The following is a 19,486-nucleotide window of genomic DNA, read 5'->3' as shown; positions in this document are numbered from 1 at the left end:
CTACTTCAGCTTCAACCACAACAATACATGAGCAAATAATAGATACAAACTCAAGGTAAACCACTCCAAACTTGATTGCAGAAAATATGACTTTAGTAACAGAGTGCTCAATGCCTGAAATGCACTACCTGACTCTGTAGTTTCTTCTCAAACCCCCAAAACTTTAATCTTAAACTGTCTACTGTTGACTTCACCCCATTCCTAAGATGTCTGTAAGGGGTGTGCATAAGTCCACCAGCATGTCTACCATCCCTGTCCTAGTATTCCTTTTTATTCTTTTCATGTATTCAAATTATGTTTATATTTTTACTTGTTATCTTATATATGCTTGACAAATAAACTTATGATTATGATTATGATTGTCTTGGTTTAGGTGCCGACTGATTCCAGAACAGCAAATGTTGCTTTAGCACTAGCTGTTAATGCCTTGTTCTTTTTAGCTGATTTTTTTTAAAGGCTTGAGAAATAAATACAGTAAATGCTAGGTGGAGAGCAACAATAAACAATAAAAATATTGTTGCGGTACCTGCAATGCCTTGACAAAGTGTATACAGTAATTACAACCATAGTTGACATATGACTATATGAAGTTGGTGATCCGCATTTGCTTGCAGACAGCTATCCTAAGTGAAGCAGCTATTAGCTATCTCATCCACAACATCACAGGAGCAAATATTGACTACAAAATAATTTGCTATCATCTGTTACCCTGGCCCCAATCCCATTTTACATGGGATAAAATGGCCCACTTCCACACAAAATTGGACACCAGTAATGGACATTTCCCAGAGTATTCTAAGCCTGATTTCAAGACTGTTATCCTTAAAAAAGGAAATGAGAGGGGGAAAATAGATTTCATGATCAAATACTAGCGCAAGAGAAGATTTAAAATAATCTTCCATTGATTAAAAAGTCAGTCAAGTTTCTTATCCCAATATATAGTGTAATATATTAATGATAAAATGTGGATGTCACACGTGTTGCTTAAGGTTACTACTAGTAATTCCATCTTTTTAACTTTTTAACCATTTTCTATATGTGTGTGATTCTCTGGAGTATGCCCAATGCATCCAAATAAGTAAATTGTAGTTCACAATAAATGATAATAAAGATGTTATTGTTCAGGACAACATGATTTGTGGGATTCTTTTTATTCCTTAAAACAAAGTTGTTTAGTTGTTCTTAGCAGAGTTTTCTATTTTGATTTGCAAACCTTTGATTAAACAACTTCCTTAAAGCAGCTTTGATATCTTTATTTCTCATGCTATAGATTACTGGGTTCATCATTGGAGGAATCACAGAGTAGATTACTGCAAAGACCTCATCCCAATTGTAAGAAGACCCAGAATTTGGTATGAAATAGGAAAATATACCCGTACCAAGTAATAAACAGACAACAAGGAGATGGGGAATGCAAGTAGAAAAGGCCTTTTGTCTACTGGCCACTGAGGGCATGCTCAATACTGCCTTAAAGATTTTTACATAGGACATGATAATTAACATAAAGCAAACAACACCAAGAAAAGCACTAAAAAGAAGAACAGAGATTTCACTGAATTTGGGATCGAAGCAGGAAATCTTCATGAGGTGTGGGATTTCACAGAAGAACTGATGGATGACTTTGGAACAGAAAGGCAATGAAAAAAGGGTTCCTGCATGCATGGCAGCATTAAGAAAGCCTAGCATCCATGCAACCCCTGCCATTTGGAAGCAGCTTCTCCATTGCATCATAGACATATAATGTAGAGGATGGCAGATAGCCACATATCTATCATAAGCCATAGCGGTGAGAAGGAAAATGTCTGAGGACATAAAGAAAAGAAAGAAAAACATTTGTGCAACACATTCAGAATATGAAATCCTTCTTGCATTCATGAGGGCACTGGCTATTGATCTGGGAATGGTTACAGAAGTGGATCCCAGATCAACAATTGCTAAATTGACCAGAAAGAAATACATTGGTGTCTGAAGATGATTGTTCACGTCTACCAGAATGATGAGGAGAAGATTTCCTATCAGGATAGCCAGATACATAATGAGGAAGACCACAAAGTGCAAAATCTGGAACTCCCATTGCTCAGAAAATCCCATAAGTAAGAAATCTATGATGATGGTTCTGTTTGGCATCACGTCATTGAATTTTCACTGTCAGAGAAAGGAATATCAATTTAACAAAGCCATTTTTACAAAACTGTACATGTCAAATATTTTATTTTCATGGTGATATGGTGACTTCAATAACATAGAAAATTATATTTATAAAATCAAATTAGTTCTTCAGTAATCAAATCCTTTGTCAAGGAACCATTTCTGCAGGAGAAGTATACGGTATTGTGCATATTATCATTTACTTAATCAGAGAATTCCAATCTTATTTAAACATGGAATTTAGACAGAAATTTACTCCCCTGAAACATGCAGAGGCTTTAAATATATTATTTGGCACTATGCACTATACAAAGATGTGAATGAGGCTCGATAGCAAGCCTAGTTAGATTCTTTATCTGTAATAGGAAGTATACCATGGCCTGTTCTGTTTAGTATTTCACAGAACATTAAATGTTAAAAAAGAAAGGCCATATAAGCTTCTAGTATAAGAATATGATCTCATATAATGAGACTATACAAACCAATTTATATTAATAGTAATATGATAACTCTTATTACACATCTTAAGGCCACATTTAGAACTATAAATGATAGTTCTTCAATACCAGATTCCTTTTATTAAATAAAAAATTTCATAGAAGAAAATAGCATGGTTTGGGTTATCAAATTTGAGAGCGACATTTGATTTTTTTTCCATATCACCAGGGATTACTGATTTTGTCAATTTTTGAAATTAAGGAGATAGATATTTCTTCTAATATTACAGATATATTGTGAGTATCATTTTTACTTATACTCCGCACCTCCAAATCTGTAGCCATGAGATACATCCAAGGACATGAAATAAATCAGGTTTTATTACAAATTTAATTGGATTCTCTATATGTGGTATGGTAGAACTACCATATTGCTTGTGTAGACCTTATGTAGACAATTTAATATTATTGAAGAAGTCTGAATCTAATTAACTAATGACAAAACTCCAGATTTGATAGATTAGTTGATTAGCATAAGTACTGGAGTTGTATCATTGTAATGTTACATTTCTCTTTCCAGAGCACAGCCTATTTTTGTATAAACTATGAATAAAATGAAAAAAACAATCCTCTTGATTAAAAGACATAAGAAGACAGGATTTTGAAAGCTTACACATTGAACCTTTCTGAAATAAGTTTTTAGAAATTTAAAATGTAAAAACTTACTTTTCCTTTTAAACTGATAACAAAAATAATCATACAAGCCACTCTGTGCCCACTTCTTTTCTTCTGTTTGTTTATGTTTCTTTCACATCTCACAGCCTCTCAAAAACCTTTAGTGGCAGATTTACACACAAGCATGATGCAGATTAATGGAGAAAAAGTTAACATTGAACACCAATTAATATGAGTGTTATATAGTGGAAATGAATCCTTAATTAGCATCCAGAGATTATATTTCTTATTCCAAAACAGACAGAAATTTTTTAAAAAGAAAAAAGAAAAAACATTTTTTTCTCATTAACATACTATCTTTAAACTCTTTCTACAGCTACCGTTCATGTAATCCAACAGTTACATGCTGCAGATTTGGTGAGATTAAGACATGGCTTCCTCCTCAATATTTGCTAACTAGTCCCATAGGGAACATGAACACAATGTTAAAGAACTCTATACACAACAGAATGATTGCGCAATCACAACAGTAATGGTGGCAGACGCAATTCTCCAAGGCATTGCAAGGACATGATGTTTCTTTTCAACAAGAGGAATGTATAGTAGAGATACAAAATATTAGTGATAGTAGCTTTATTTCAGCAAATAATGAAAAGTGGATGTTTCTGTTTATGTAAGTAAAGATTGAGACAATTCAATTAATGCTCTTCATGATCATTTAGTTTCCCAGAATATTATCTCATGAACTAAAACAACTGCCTATTAAGGACTACTGTATCTATCCCAAGTATTCCTTAGAATTAACACTACATCACAACATGGATTTGCACTATTAAAAGCAATTTGAATAAAGCTCTATGGCTGTATATAAAGGTTTGATTAGACCCTGTCATATTTTGAGTCAAACAGCTGAAGTAAGAAGACAAATATATTATATTGTAGACATCCACAGTAGTATAAACGGTGCATAACAAAATATATGTCAGGTGAAACTTCTGTCAGACACCATCTTTCATATGTGTGATGCTGTAATCCAAGTGTGAAAAGAAAAAGCTTCTATCAAGACATCACAAATATGTTCTATTATTTGTGCATCATGGTGGTTAGCAATGTATGCTTGCTTTGATTAAGTTCTTGTTAACTTCACTCTCTATTATTTGTTCTATAACTCACTGAGTAAACACGTTTTGGTGATTCATATCAACTATATCTAAATTTAATAATCTGATAAGGGAAAGGAAGAGAAAAAAATTCAAATGTAAGAATGTAAACACAAAAGAAATTTAAAGAATATGATCTTAACTGTGTGAAGATCAGTGAAAGGATTAAATTGAAACTAGGCAATTCTGGAAGTCAACCACAAGTTGAACATTGAGCAACAACTATTTATTCCAACAATGACAACAACAATCTTTAGATAGGATAGATTATATAAAGTAAGATTATAGATTATGCAAACTAATTTTAGAGAGAAAGGATAATATATATGTGTACTTATATGAAGAACATTGAAAATAACTTCTTTTTCTTTTTCCTTTTTGTTTTCCTTACTTTTTTTATTACATTTTGCTTTTTCTTTGCTTGCTTGCTTTTTCCTTTCCCCTGAAAACACTATTCATTTGTGTTCGTTTTTATCTGCTTGTTTAAATGTTTTAATAAAAATTATTTAATAATGAAACAATTCCTGCAAAAATCACCGAGGCCCAACAGAGAAAGAAAACTTAACTATATTATGCTATTTGTTGAAGAACAAAAATATGACTGTGAATCATATGTATCCAAACCTTCCCACTTTCTGTACCCCATGGGTTGTAAATGGCTAGGAATTGGCATCTTTAGATTGCTTGTGATATAGCCTTGATCAGTGGTTGAGAGTTCATGCAGAGAACACATCTTCCAATCAATGAGACAGTGACTTCTAAAGAGTGGAGCAATGGGTAATCTACACTAAAGAGTAGCAATAAAAAATTGATGGAGTACAAATGGCATAAAACAGTTTTCCTGGTTAATTTTAGGATGTAAAACAAAATTAATAAAATCTATGGATAATTTCCATACATTTCCATTTTAAAACTCGGGGCTAACTATGGTCAGAAAACCTGCTACCAGACTCCTTTTGATTGTAGATTAAATGAGATAAAACATGTCTTTCCTGATTTATTGTAACAGTAATCTAAAATTATTGTGATCTCTGGATTATATCTCTACATTATAGTTCTGAGATTAACCAGACTTCCTCAAATAGTGATTTTTATCATCATTCCACAATTGCCATAAAAAATATAAATAAACACTTTCTTTGTTAGAGATGTCTCATTACCATGATGGCCAGATAACCTTTGAAACTGCCAGTGAGAAAACCTTCATTGAAATTTCAAAATGATTTCTATGTCCATCAGATGATAAATTAATATAACAATTTGAATCAATGGATTGGACGAGTTTCTCCCGTGGAGACCTGATATGATCACTGCCCATAATCCTATGTATAAAATCTAAATTAAAGTAATAAATGTAAATAATTGTTTGAATCAATATCACCTTTCAGAAAACTGCTTTCTAAAATATAAATATAAAATTTAAGAAAATTGAAACAGTTACATAATCTAAAGTCCTGTCAACGTTGAAAAACTTACATTCAGTCTAAGACTTGATTCACTCATTTGGGTCCCTGAAGGCTTACCTCAACTTGACTTGTCTGTACACTTTGTGGTGATTCAGTCTACATAAAAACAACACATTACTCATTGTGATGTCATGCCGATGCTGTCTGCTTAAAAATGAGACATATCTACTGATACTTATGTCAATTGCCTGGAGAGAAAATGTAGACATGCTATTCTCAGGTTAGTGCTACATAACTGAAGAAAAAGTCCAGTAACATTTTGCTTACAATTTAACTGACAGTGATTGATTGATACAGAATAAAAAAGAAAGAAATTATTAATGAACATGCCTTAAGATCAGGATTAAAAACTGTGGCTGTTACATAGATTACATATTTATAGAGCCCAAATATTTTAGATAAAAATAATCTGCAGTTTTTCAAGGATGAAATCAGAAATCATTTACAAGTATGTTGGTTGATATTTCCCACTGTTTTCATTATAAAATTTTGCACCGAGCAACGTTTCGGCAGAATCCCATCTGCCATCATCAGGCTTATGTTAGCAGTCATTTTGCACTAACTGACGTTGGAATTTCAAATCTGGTGCTGGTATTCTGGGATGGCTCCACCTTTTCATTCTGATTGGTTGGGAGTCCCAGTATGTGTTTATTGGCTTGGCTTCGGGTGTATGGTCGGTTTTTCTCCACTAGGTGGCAGGGCTTCATCTTTGTGGCTGGTTTGAATATGATTTGGTTGGGATATTTTTGTTTAATGCTTGGTCCCTGTCCCATATATGGTGTCAAGATTCATCTATCTATGAGAGCAGGTTTCCAAATAGTAGGCAGACGTGAAGTGTCATCCCGTTTATTCATGCAATATGGTCTTTTTTCCATTTCTATTGCTTCTCTGATTATTCTGCCATTGAGATGTTCTATTTTTGCAACTGTTTTTGTTTTATTAAAATTAATGTTGTGTCCTGTTGTATTTATATGTTGAACTAATGATGATGTGTGTTCTTGCTTTTGTATTGAGTTTTTGTGTTCCTCGATGCGCACACTCATTCTTCTGTTGGTCTGTCCAATGTATGTTGATGGGCAGGAAGCACATGGGATTTCATATATGCCTTGATCTTCTAATTCTATTTTGTCTTTGGGGTTTCTCAGAATGGACGATATCTTTCTATCTGTGCAAAATATGGTTTTGATGTTGTGTTTTTGTAGTACTTTGCTAATTTTATCTGTTGTTCCCCTTATATAGGGCAAGATGGCTTTCCCATTGTTTTGTTCCTCTTGTTGTTTTTTATTCTGTCTTGGTGTTGTATGTTTGATCATATTGATGACTTTATTTCTACAGAACCCATTTGATGTCAGTACATTAGTTAGTGTATATAATTTTGTTTGTAAATGTGCTTCATCAGCCAGACGTTTAGTTCTTGTGGTTAATGTTTTGGCAACAGAGTTTATTTGTGCTGGATGGTGGTGTGATTTGGCATTGAGATAGCGGTTCGTATGTGTCTTCTTTATGTCCTAAGGTGCCATCAGATTTTTTATAAATTAATACATCGAGGAAAGGTAACTGGTTTTCTGATTCTATCTCCATGGTGAACTTTATTTTGGGATGGAGGCTGTTCAAATGTACTAAGAAGTTTTCCAATTTATCTCTTCCATGTGGCCAGATCACAAAGGTGTCATCAACGTATCTGAGCCATAATTTTGGTTTGTTAACAGTTTTTTCTAAGGCATTGGATTCGAATTCTTCCATGAAAAGATTAGCGATGACTGGTGATAATGGTGATCCCATTGGTGCACCTTCTACTTGTTTATATCTCTGTCCTCTGTGTATGAAATATGTGTTGGATAAACAATGTTCTGTTAAGTTTGTGATATATTTTGGTAGTTGATATTTGTTTTTAATTGATGACAAGGCTTCTTTGACAGGTATTTGTGTGAATAGTGATACAACATCAAAGCTTACAAGAAGGTCACTTTCTTTTATGTGTTGCTTTTTTATTATTTGTATGAAATGGTATGAGTTCTGTACATATGAAGCAGCAGATTCTGCGTAAGGTTGAAGATGTTTTGCTAAATATCTGGCTAGATTTTGTAAAGGTGAGCCTATGGAACTTACTATGGGTCTGAGAAGTATGCAAAATGACTGCTAACATAAGCCTGATGATGGCAGATGGGATTCTGCCGAAACGTCGCTTCTACCCTTTTAGGGATATATCCACAATTACACGGGAAGAAACCCGAAATATTAACTACACACACACACACACACACACACACACACACACACACACACACATATATATATATGTAGGCCTTTGGTTATTCGGGTTAATAAATAACCCAAATAACCAAAGACTTACATACAAACACCCGCGAAAATCTCAGAAAACATATATATATATATTAACAAATATACATACATACATACATACATACATACATACATATACATACATACATACATACATACATACATATATATATATATATATATATATATATATATATATATATATGTTTTCTCAGGTTTTCGCGGGTGTTTGTATGTAGGTCTTTGGTTATTCGGGTCTTCTCCCACGTAAAATTGGAAGTGTCTTGGCGACGTTTCGACGAAGTCTCATTCGTCATCTTCAGGCTGGTGTTCTCGGCTTCGTGCTTCCAGGAGCAATGTTGCTCGAAGATGACGAATGAGACTTCGTCGAAACGTCGCCAAGACACTTCCAATTTTACGTGGGAGAAGACCCGAATAACCAAAGACCTACATATATATATATATATATATATATATATATATATATATATATATATATATATATATATTTGTTACAACATTCCAATGGGTACCCAATTTGCTTACTTGTCAAAAAAAAAAAACACCATCCAAACTTGCAACTTGTACTTTACAATAATAAAATATTAAACACTCTGGTAGAAGGAAAGCTAGAAGTAAAATAACAATAAAATCACATAAAACATTCAGTGTACTGAAAGATATCAAGTTGGTGTCAATGGGATCTCCATGTGGAGGTTTTTCTACAAGAGGGTAGTTACCCACAAAAAAAAAAATACCTTTAATTTTCCACTTTTTACAGACAGGAATACTCAACACCATTCAGGACAGTTGTATTAAACAAATAATTTTACATACTAAACTGTAAATGGCTAAACTTTTCAAGAGGCAACTGGACTTTCTAGTTTTTCTTTGATTTTCAGAAAAATTGCAGACTACAGAAACTATTTGCACTGCAGCACACTGCTGACTCATATTTAAGTGACAAGATCCCTCTCACAGTTACTACTATTGAGTGAGGTACCACCTATACTGTACCTGTACATTTGGTTTTTCTTGCCTAAATATAGAATCTTACTTTTTTCACCATTGAATTTCGTTTTGTTAAATAATGCCCAATGTTCAAATGTGTCAACATCCTTGTATATATTAAGCCTGTCTTCTGAAGTGTTGACTATTCCTGCCAGCTTGCTGTCTTCTGCAAATTTGATGAGTTCCCCATCAATCCCCTCATCTAAATCATTGATGAACATGTTGAAGAATACTGGACCTAAAACAGAGCTTTGGGGTACCCCACTGCATACTTCCCTCCATGTAAATGCAGTTCCATTGAGGACTCCACAAAGTCACAAAGAAGAAAGGATAAACCTATTTTGCAAAGCACCAAAATGAAAGACAAGAAACAATGCATGGAATCTAATTAAAGAGAGAAGCCAATTAGAGATTTCCTAACAGTGAGAATAATTAACTAGTGGAACATTTTGCCTTCCAAAGTTGTGGTTGCTCCATCACTGGAGGCTTTTAAGAAAAGACTTGACAGAGACTTGTCAAGAATGGTATTGGGTCTACTGCTTGAGTAGGAGGTTGTACTAGAAGACCAGCAAGGTTCCTTCCAACTCTATTACTCTGTTATTTCCCAGAGCAGTCTTAGCCTCATTTCAACATTGCAATCCTTATCCTAACCTTAAAAAAAGAAAAAAGAGAAAAAAGAGTTTATGATGAAAAAGCTGGGCAAAATTTAGTTCATTTTTCATTGATTAAACAGATAGCCACATTTCCTATCTCAATGTATAGTGTCATCAGCATATTAATATTAAAATTTGAATGTTACATCTATTTTCTACTTTGTTTAAGGTTACTACTGGTAATTCCAGATTTTAAACCATTTCATATAAGGTTATGCAGAGGATTCTTAGTACCACTCATCCAATTAAATAAACTGTGCTTCACAAGGCTTATAAAATAGCAAAGGTAATAGCTTTTAGGACAACAAAATCTGTGTCATTTAAAAAAATATATTAAGCAAAATATATGTAGTGTTTCTTAGCAAAGTTTTGTAATTTGATTTCTAATTCTTTGATTAAACAATTTCCATAAAGCTGCTTTGATATCCTTATTTCTCATGCTATAGATTACAGGGTTCATCACTGGAGGAATCACAAAGTAGATCACTGCAAGGACTGCATCCCAATTGTAAGAAGTTCCAGAATTTGATATGAAATGGGAAATTATGGCTGTACCAAGGAATAAGCAGACAACAAAGAGATGGGGAATGCAGGTAGAGAAGACCTTTTGTCTGCTGACCATTGAGGACATGTTCAATATTGCCTTAAACATTTTTATGTAGGACATGATAATTAACATAAAAAAACAACAACAAGCAAAGTACTAAAAAGAAGAACCCAGATTTCACTGAATTTGGGATCGAAGCAGGAAATCTTCATGAGGTGTGGGATTTCACAGAAGAACTGATGGATGACTTTGGAACAGAAAGGCAATGAAAAAAGGGTTCCTGCATGCATGGCAACATTAAGAAAGCCTAACATCCATGCAACCCTGCCATTTGGAAGCAGCTTCTCCATTGCATCATAGACATATAATGTAAAGGATGGCAGATAGCCACATATCTATCATAAGCCATAGCAGTGAGAAAGATAAGGTCTGATATAATAAAGAAGATAAAGAAAAACATTTGTGCAACACATTCAGAAGATGATCTAGATCATTCCATAGGTCTGATTTAAGAAAAGGGCCCTGCTCGACCATCACGGATTTTGATGAAATTTGGTGTGAACAGGCATACATGTCCCCAATGTACACTGGTAAAGTGTTATGTTTGTCGATGAATATTTGCAAAGATATAGTCATTTGTTTGACCCCATACTGCAACCTTCTACAGTATGACTCTGAGGTTTCAGCAAATTTGAGACATAATATCTTGAGCCATATTTTGTTGAGAGAAACAAAACCTGGCCATCTTGTACAACTGTTTGTGCTCATTAAACAAAATAATAAAAACATTCTCATGAGCGATCGCCATCTAGATAATTTGGAGCAAAGTTGGCTGAAAATGACTGCAGCTCGAAAAAAGGTTAAAGTTAGGCTTTTTATATCTCTGGAAGGAAAGGTATGATAAATGTGAAACTTTGTTCATAATAACTTAGCAACACAAATATAAAGGTTTTCAAATATAAAATTTCATTCTCCTACTGCTTTCCAGTAGTTCACAAATTGAGTGTAAAGTTGGCAGTTTTTTTGTAAAAATGCCAAAAATAAGGAATTTTCACCCCACTTTTACAAAAAAAAGACCTTCTGGAAACTCTGTTAAATTATTCTCATTAGAATGTTTCAACCCCCCTAAAAAAGTAGGGCTGGTGTTTCATCACTGGTGTATAAAGCCCTAAAACTAGGGACAAATTTGAGGACATTGCTATGGCAGCATCACATGCATTCCATTATTGTTTCTTGTTTGTTTTATATAGACATCATTACTACTATTATATTGCATTGGTCCATGGTGACATTGTCACTACCAGTTCAGCCACCCGACCCAGCAACCCCATCGCCATACGGAGCATGCCTGATAGTCATGAAATACCAGCCATGGGTGGGTTTCTTGGTTCAGGATCCCAAGCCTGTAGTTTGGTTTCTTCCTCAAAGTTCCCAAGCTAATTCGACTTCCGGTGGCTCCGTGGACGTCCAGGACGGTCTCCATTGACCGCCAGCCGCGCGATCTGTTAAAACCGCCCTGACAGCGCTAAACTGCTGTCCGGCGGTTTGAAAAAACTCTCCTTCAGGAAAAGAAGGAGAGGAGATCCGGAGGGGGTGGGTAGAGCTCCCCGAAAGTTCCTGAATTAATGCCAGGGGCTCGGAGGGTGAGAGCTCCCCAGTTCAGCCCTCCCAATGCTCCGGATCCGAGGTGTCTCTGCTTGTCAGAGCCAGACGTCGCGTCCAATTCTGCTGGCAAACAGTGAGTTTAATGATTACCAAAGAGGCAGACAGAGCAGAAGCAAGAGGGCAAGCATTTTAAAAGAAACAGAGCTTAACTCCGTGTATACATTGTTGCAAACGGAACTTTCTTGAGCTGGAGGCTGGAGAGGAAGCCTTTGTTATGGGCGGAATGGAAAGTGAAAGTTAAAGGGAAACTGCTTGTTTAGAGCTTTCCGCTTGAAGAGAAAATTGCTGGGGACTGAGAAAAGATTGGAGAGAGGATTAACTATTTTGAAAAACTTTGAAATAAACATTTGAAGACTGTTTACAAGACTCTGAGGCTGTAAAAGGAATAATACATTTTAAAATAAAATGGCTGCTAAACAAGTAAAGCCAGCAACTTCTAAAGGGGGAGGAGGTTCCCCTGTAGTGACTCAAAAGCAACAACTTCCGGCTGATACACAGTCACAAGATCTTAAAGAATTTATAATGGGTGCCCTGAACAATCAGGCAGTAATGATGAAAGAATTTTCGGAGGAGTTAAAGAAAATTAAAGAAGTGGTGGAAGAAAAACATGATGCAATAAGAGATGACATTGTTTTTGCAGTTTCAGGACTGGCAAATCACATGTTAAAGATTGAGGAGAGAGTACAGGAAGTTGATGAAGCTAATTTGGAGTTAGCAACTAAATTAGGAGAGGTTATGATAAAAACAGAGAAAGTGGATGATGAAATGGTCATGTTACAATATAGATCAATGGAATTTGCCCTGAGATTGAGAGGCTTGAAAGAAAAGAGTGGTGAAAACTTAAAGGACATTTGTGCCAATGCTCTAGCAGAGATGATTTCAGAAAGGCCAGAAGATGTGGCAATTCAAATTGACAAAATCTACAGGGTTAATTCCTGGCTGGCAAAACAAAGGCAGTTGCCAAGAGATGTGGTATTTATTTTATAACAAGGAGAATTAGAAATGATATCCTGCAAGCTTCTTACAAAAATAAGATTCAAAATATAAGTATAGAACAAAAAAAGGAGGTGATTACCTATAAAGAGCTTCTTGTTATGGAAAGGGGTGTATTATATTTGAAATCTTTAAATACATTGAGAGAAGAAGGTATAATTTATACATGGTTTCAATATGGTCAGCTTCAAGCTAGATGGAAGGAAGATCAAAAAACTGGTTTTGTGCAAAATGAGGAAAATTTGGTAAAACAAATTAGAGATCAAAAACAAATGCATATTAAAAGGTTGTATAATACTTTATTGGAAATAGATTCAGAGATGGAATTGGTTAAAGATTGCATGATTAAATGGGCACAAAATTTTCAAGAGCCTGTGATGATGGAGACTTGGGAAAAGATTTGGATTAGAAATGTGAAATTTACACAAGCACAAAATTTAAGAGAAAACTTTTATAAAATGTTTTATAGATGGCACTTAGATCCCAAAAAACTATCATGTATGTATCCTAATGTGCAAGCTAAATGTTGGAGATGTGATTGTGATGATGCAACTTATTATCATATATGGTGGACTTATAAAAAAATCAAAGCATTCTGGATAAAGATTTGGTGGGTGATGCAGAATATTTTTTTAAAAAAGATTGAAATTTACTACGCACTTGTTTCTACTGGGTATAACTACGGACTGTACAGTTGTAGAGACTAAACTGATCCTGAATTTAATAACAGCAGCAAGATTGTTGATAGCACAACACTGGAAGAAGGACTTTTTGCCTACTATTGATGCTTGGATACTGAAAGTAACTAACTTAACTGAAATGGCTAAAATCTCAGCATACTTGAAGGATCATACACAAGAAAGATATATATTGGATTGGAGAAGATGGATTGATTATATTCAAAATAAGTACCAGACTAAAAAATATCAAATAGCTTATGAATGAATCTTTAATGGTATAAGCATTATATGAGTGATTTTAGAAGTATTATATCCAAGAAGCATGATTTTATCTAGGGGGGGCGTTAAGAATTTTTTTTTTAAGAGGGGATGTGAGTTTAATGGATAGTTAAGCAATTTAGTTTATTGTTAAAAGTTAACTGAAATACCTTGTGTTCTGCTCTGGGAAGTCGGGGAGGGGGAGGGGGGATGGGTGGGAGGGTTGTGGGAAAATTGTGTTTTTTTCTTGATTAAAACTTTTTCAATAAAAAAAAACATTCCCAAGCTAATTCATATCAACTCTGTCTAAATTTAGTAATCTGACAAGGGAAGGACATAGAAAAACAAATTCAAACATAACAAGAATGCAACCAGCTTGAGTAGGGAATTGGACTAGAAGACCTCCAAGACTGCTTCCAACTCTGTTATTCTATCATTTTGTTATTCTACTAAATTAAAAACTATATGGAATTCTGGTGGGAAGCTATTCCAGAAGACAGGAGCTGTAACATAAAAGGCTCAGTTCTTTGGTCCCAGAAGATGATATTGTTGTATCAAAGGGACCTGAGGTGTCCTCATTTTGTCTGATATCAGAAGGTAGGCAAAAAGAGTTGGAAACAAGCAATCCTACAAGTAGACAGGCCCTATGCATGAAGGCCTTCATTGGTGATAACCATAATCATGAATTGCACATGGAATACAATTATAGCTAGTGCAGCTTGAATACAGTGACATCACATAGACAGAATATGACAGGCCTATCACTACTTGCACTGCCATATTTGGGACAACAGTAGTTTCTGAGACTTCATAGGCAGCTTCATATATTACATAGTGCTGTAGTCTACTCATCAGGTAACCAGGATATGAATGGCTATCTGCAGGAACAGATACATATGTTTATGTATCATATATATATATATATATATATGTTTTTTAGTTTTCTTAAGTTTTCGCGGGTGTGTATATACAAAAAATCTCGGGTGTTTTCCTGCATCATGTTAAATAAGTTAGTTAAAATGTTTAAAATTCTGGTTAAAATTTTAAGATTTTAAGCTAGGATTTTAACCAGAATTTTAAACATTTTAACCAACTTATTTAACATGACACGGGAAAACACCCGAGATTTTAATTTTTTGCATATATATATATATATATATCTTTGTATAGTAATGCAAAAGTAGTGTATTATATAAATTGCTGCAACGGTCCTCTTGGCCATTGCTCTATCTACTATTGAGTTATGAATTTAAGGCAATTACCAGATTGTACACCAATCTTGAGTGGAGATATGCAATCCCATCCAAAATTAAAGACAGAAAGTCCTCAGAGAAGAAAGACCAAGTATTCATAGGCACACAGTTTCAGCAAGATTATGTAGGTGATGATGGTTAAGGATTTTCTAACCATAACAAACATTGCAATCACTTGTTAATACCAGCTTCATTGAGTTTCAGTTACTCAATTGAAACTCAATTGATATATTACTTCAGAACCAATAAGTAATGCATTCTTCTAATGAAGAACACCATTAAATAACAGATATATTGTTGTGTTACCTGCAATGCACTGACAACATTTATTCTTACATTCAATCTTGACATGTTCCCTGTTTTCAGTTGGAGATCTCCATTTTTTTGTCAGTTGAAGAAGTTACTAACCAGCAAAAATAGAGTGCATCACTGTGATAAATGAGAATTAAAATATACCATTTTGTCACCCACAACTTCACCGGGCAAATATTTGTTATCATCTATTACCTTGGCCTCAATAATTTTTTTTTACAACAAAAGTTTTTATTTTTTATGTTCAAATAACCAAACAATTCAAAATGAATTATTATACATCATTTTCCCCCCCAAGCCCCCCCTCCCCAACTCCCCCCCCACTGACTTCCCAGAGCAAAAACAGGATATAGCATTTAATAAACATAAGCTAAAATATACTAACTACTACAGAATTCAAAACTCTCTCACACTCATTAACTCCCCCTTTAAAAATTCTACTTCAACCTTCCTTTTATAAATTCTCTTATCACATTTCACATTTATAAAGAAAAAAAACTATAATCTTAATTTAAGCATTTTAAAATCTCTCAATACATTAAGAAAACATTCTCCAAAATATAAGCTTCAAAACTTTCAAGAAGTTATCCATTAATTTTTAAATTAGCCATCTTTAAACTTCAATACTTTAAGACTACAATACAGTTCAAAAAGTTATCCAACTTTAGTTAAACCTTTTAACATCATAAAAGAATCTCCCAAATATAACCAATCTTTCTTTCTTTCTATATTTTTCCCCTCCTTCATACATTAAGAAAACATTCTCCAAAATATAAGTTTCAAAACTTTCAAGAAGTTATCCATCAATTTTTAAGTTAGCCATCTTTAAACTTCAGTACTTTAAAACTACAATAAAGTTCAAAAAGTTATCCAAATTTAGTTAAACCTTTTAACATCATAAAAGAATCTCCAAAATATAACCAGTCTTTCTTTCTTCCTATATTTTTTCCAGTCCTTCATCAATAATACTTTCTTCTTCAGGATTATTCTCCCCCTGCTTTTGTTTTCAAGAATTTTTTGGTTTGAAATTGTAGTTGGTGTGTCTTTGGAATTCATTCTCTTCTTGGAGTTGTTTCCTTTAAATTGAAACCCCCATTTCGACTCCTTCTGCATTTGTAGTCAATCAGTTCGTTCCTTAAATATTGATTCTGTCTGTAGAGCCAAAACTTGTCAAAATATTTATCAACCTGCAGTAAAGAATCTTCTTGCTGTTTTTCAATTGATTGAATGGAAGCCTCTTCCAAAACCTCTGTTTTCAGTGTAATAACCTCCATTTTAATCCCGACAATATCTCTTTTGTCCTCCAAAGTCACATTATCCTGATTACTTTCTTCCTCTTTTCCAGCCAGCAAGTCATTTTTATTCCCCAATTTAAAATTTTGAATAATTCTTTTAATTATCTGCCTTATATCAATAGTAAAAGATTTTAAGAAATCTTTTAAATCCTTTGCAGTCACCACTTGTGGGTTTGCTGACTCATATAATCCATCTTTGATTTCAGCCATTTTCAATTGCCTCTTTATATTTGTATTAATTCAGCTATCAGGTCATTAAATCCAATTATTTTCCACACAAATTAAAGATGTAAATTAGTTAAAATCAGTACCATAGTCTTTTCCATTCCACTTCCACTTTAAATCTTTTTCTTGAATAACCTGATGGCTTTAACAATGTTACTAATGTTAACAAAGACTTTCACTTATAAGTTTCATTTTCACAGGCACCATCTTTCCCTTTTTAAACGGAGTTAACATTCAGTACTTGCATTTTTATCCTCCTGGATTAACTCTGCCAGCATCTAAAGTCCAAATTCTTTATAATCTTCAATTTGCTTTGCTGGTGTGGTCGCGACGCTTCGGTCTGCTTATTTTTAAGCAGACTCACCCCGGCTCCGGAGCTTCAAAGAGCTTTCAGGGAGCTCTCACCCTGTAAACCCCAGGCTTAGAAAAAAAAGCCTGGGGGTCTAGGGAAGCTCTACCCAGACCCTTCTTCTCTTCTCTCCCCCTTTTTCCTGGGGGAGAGTTTTAAGCCACTAGACAGCTGTTTTTCACTGTTCTAGCGTCTATACGGAGACACGGGGCTGGAGCTCCTGAAAGGAGCTCCGTTGGCGTTCGCTGAGCCACAGGAAGTTCCCTCAATAAACTTTATATGGGATAAAACAGTGCATCATTATTTTAAAAAATGGACACCAGTAAAGGACATTTCTCAGAGCATTCTGAGCCAGATTTTAAGATGACTGTATTTAAGAATGAAAATGGGATCAAAATATAGATTTCATGACAAAATATTTTTGCAAGAGAAGACTTAAGAATATTTTCCATTGATTAAACAGACAGCCAAGTCTCTTATCCCAATATATAGTGTAATAAATATATTAACATTAAAATGTGGGTGTTACATCTAATTTTTATTTTGATAAAGGTTACTACAAGTAATTGTAACATTTCAATCATTTTATATAGGTGTATCTGCATGACTCTCTGAACTGTCACTAGGCATCCAAATAAGTAAATTGTAGTTCACAAGAAATAAAATGATAATACAAAAGATAGTCTTTAGGTTAACAAAATTTGTGTGATTTTTAAATTAAGCAGGTTTTGCATTTTGATTTATAATCCTTTGATTAAACAACTTCCATAAAGCAGCTTTGATATCCTTATTCTTCATGCTATAGACTATAGGGTTCATCATTGGAGGGATCACAGAATAGATCACTGCAAGGACTGCATCCCAATCATAAGAAGATCCAGAATTTGGAATTACATGGGAAAATACTCCTGTAACACATAATAAGCTGACAACAAGGAGATGGGGAATGCAAGTAGAGAAGGCCTTTTGTCTACTGGCTATTGAGGACATGCTTAGTACTGTCTTAAAGATTTTTACATAGGACATCATAATTAACATAAAAGAAACAATACCAAGCAAAACACTAAAAATAATAACCCAGGTTTCACTGAATTTGGGATCAAAGCAAGAAATCTTCATGAGGTGTGGGATTTCACAGAAGAACTGATGGATGACTCTGGAACAGAAAGGCAATGAAAAAAGAGTTCCTGTATGCATGGCAGCATTAAGAAAGCCTATCATCCATGCACCCCCTGCCATTTGGAAGCAGCTTCCCCATTTCATCACAGACATATAATGTAAAGGATGGCAGATAGCCACATATCTGTCATAGGCCATAGCAGTGAGAAGGAAAAGGTCTGAGGACAGGAAGAAAAGAAAGAAAAACATTTGTGCAGCACATTCAGAGTATGATATCGTTTTTATATCCATGAGGGCACTGGCTATTGATCTGGGAATGGTGACAGTGGTGGATCCCAGATCGACAATTGCTAAATTGACCAGAAAGAAATACATTGGTGTCTGAAGATGGTTGTTCTTTATTACCAGAATGATGAGAAGAAGATTTCCTGTCAGTATAACCAGATACATTATGAGGAAAACCACAAAATGCAAAATCTGGAACTCCCATTGCTCAGAAAATCCCTTAAGCAAGAAATCCATGATGATGGTTCTGTTTGGCATTGTTGAAATTTTAACTGTCAGAGAAAATCATATCAATTTAACCAATCTTCCAACTCAATATGATCCTATTTTACAAAACTGTACACTCTAACTAACTTATTTTCATTTTGATATGCTCATTCCCATAATGTAGAAAGCTATGTAACTTCAGGTTAGTTCTTCAGTAGTGACATCCTTTATTAAAGAACAAATTCTGCAGGAGAAAAATATAATATAGTGCAATAGGTTATTTACCTTATTTAACAATATAATTCCAATCTTGTTTAAACCTGGAGTTCAGATATAAACTTGCTTTCTTGTAATATGCAGAGTCATTACAAACATAATTTGTTATAGTGCACCATAAAATTCTCAGCTGCTCAACATCCTAAAGATATGAAATACCTCAGGATG

The 19,486-nt window shown here is 34.3% G+C and overlaps 2 protein-coding genes and 1 pseudogene across 2 annotated transcripts; all 3 read right to left on the bottom strand.

Annotated features, from left to right (window-relative positions):
- Positions 1–216: 216 nt before the first annotated feature.
- Positions 217–3,357, bottom strand: LOC117668863 (olfactory receptor 14I1-like). Its single transcript, XM_034422920.3, has 2 exons — positions 3,312–3,357; positions 217–2,145 (listed from the first exon to the last, which is right to left on the bottom strand). Exon 2 carries the CDS (start codon positions 2,125–2,127, stop codon positions 1,183–1,185), a length of 945 nt encoding a protein of 314 aa, XP_034278811.1. The 5' UTR covers positions 2,128–2,145; positions 3,312–3,357; the 3' UTR covers positions 217–1,182.
- A 6,855-nt stretch (positions 3,358–10,212) lies between these two features.
- On the bottom strand, positions 10,213–11,037 carry LOC148114008 (olfactory receptor 14J1-like; annotated as a pseudogene).
- A 7,111-nt stretch (positions 11,038–18,148) lies between these two features.
- Positions 18,149–18,925, bottom strand: LOC148114007 (olfactory receptor 14I1-like). The gene has a single exon (XM_087893611.1). The coding sequence runs from the start codon at positions 18,923–18,925 to the stop codon at positions 18,149–18,151; it is 777 nt and encodes a 258-aa protein (XP_087749737.1).
- Between the last annotated feature and the right edge of the window lie 561 nt (positions 18,926–19,486).

The sequence above is a fragment of the Pantherophis guttatus genome, chromosome 4 (assembly GCF_059756535.1).
Source record: "Pantherophis guttatus breed Tessera chromosome 4, ASM5975653v1, whole genome shotgun sequence".
In the NCBI taxonomy this organism is placed as follows: domain Eukaryota; kingdom Metazoa; phylum Chordata; class Lepidosauria; order Squamata; family Colubridae; genus Pantherophis; species Pantherophis guttatus.
The sequence above is the reverse complement of the archived record's forward strand: the minus strand, read 5'-3'. Positions and strand labels throughout refer to the sequence as shown.

Excerpts from the sequence above, each read along its gene's own strand:
- LOC117668863 (XM_034422920.3), bottom strand. The coding sequence starts at position 2,127 with ATGCCAAACAGAACCATCATCATAGATTTCTTACTTATGGGATTTTCT.
- LOC148114007 (XM_087893611.1), bottom strand. The coding sequence starts at position 18,925 with ATGTATTTCTTTCTGGTCAATTTAGCAATTGTCGATCTGGGATCCACC.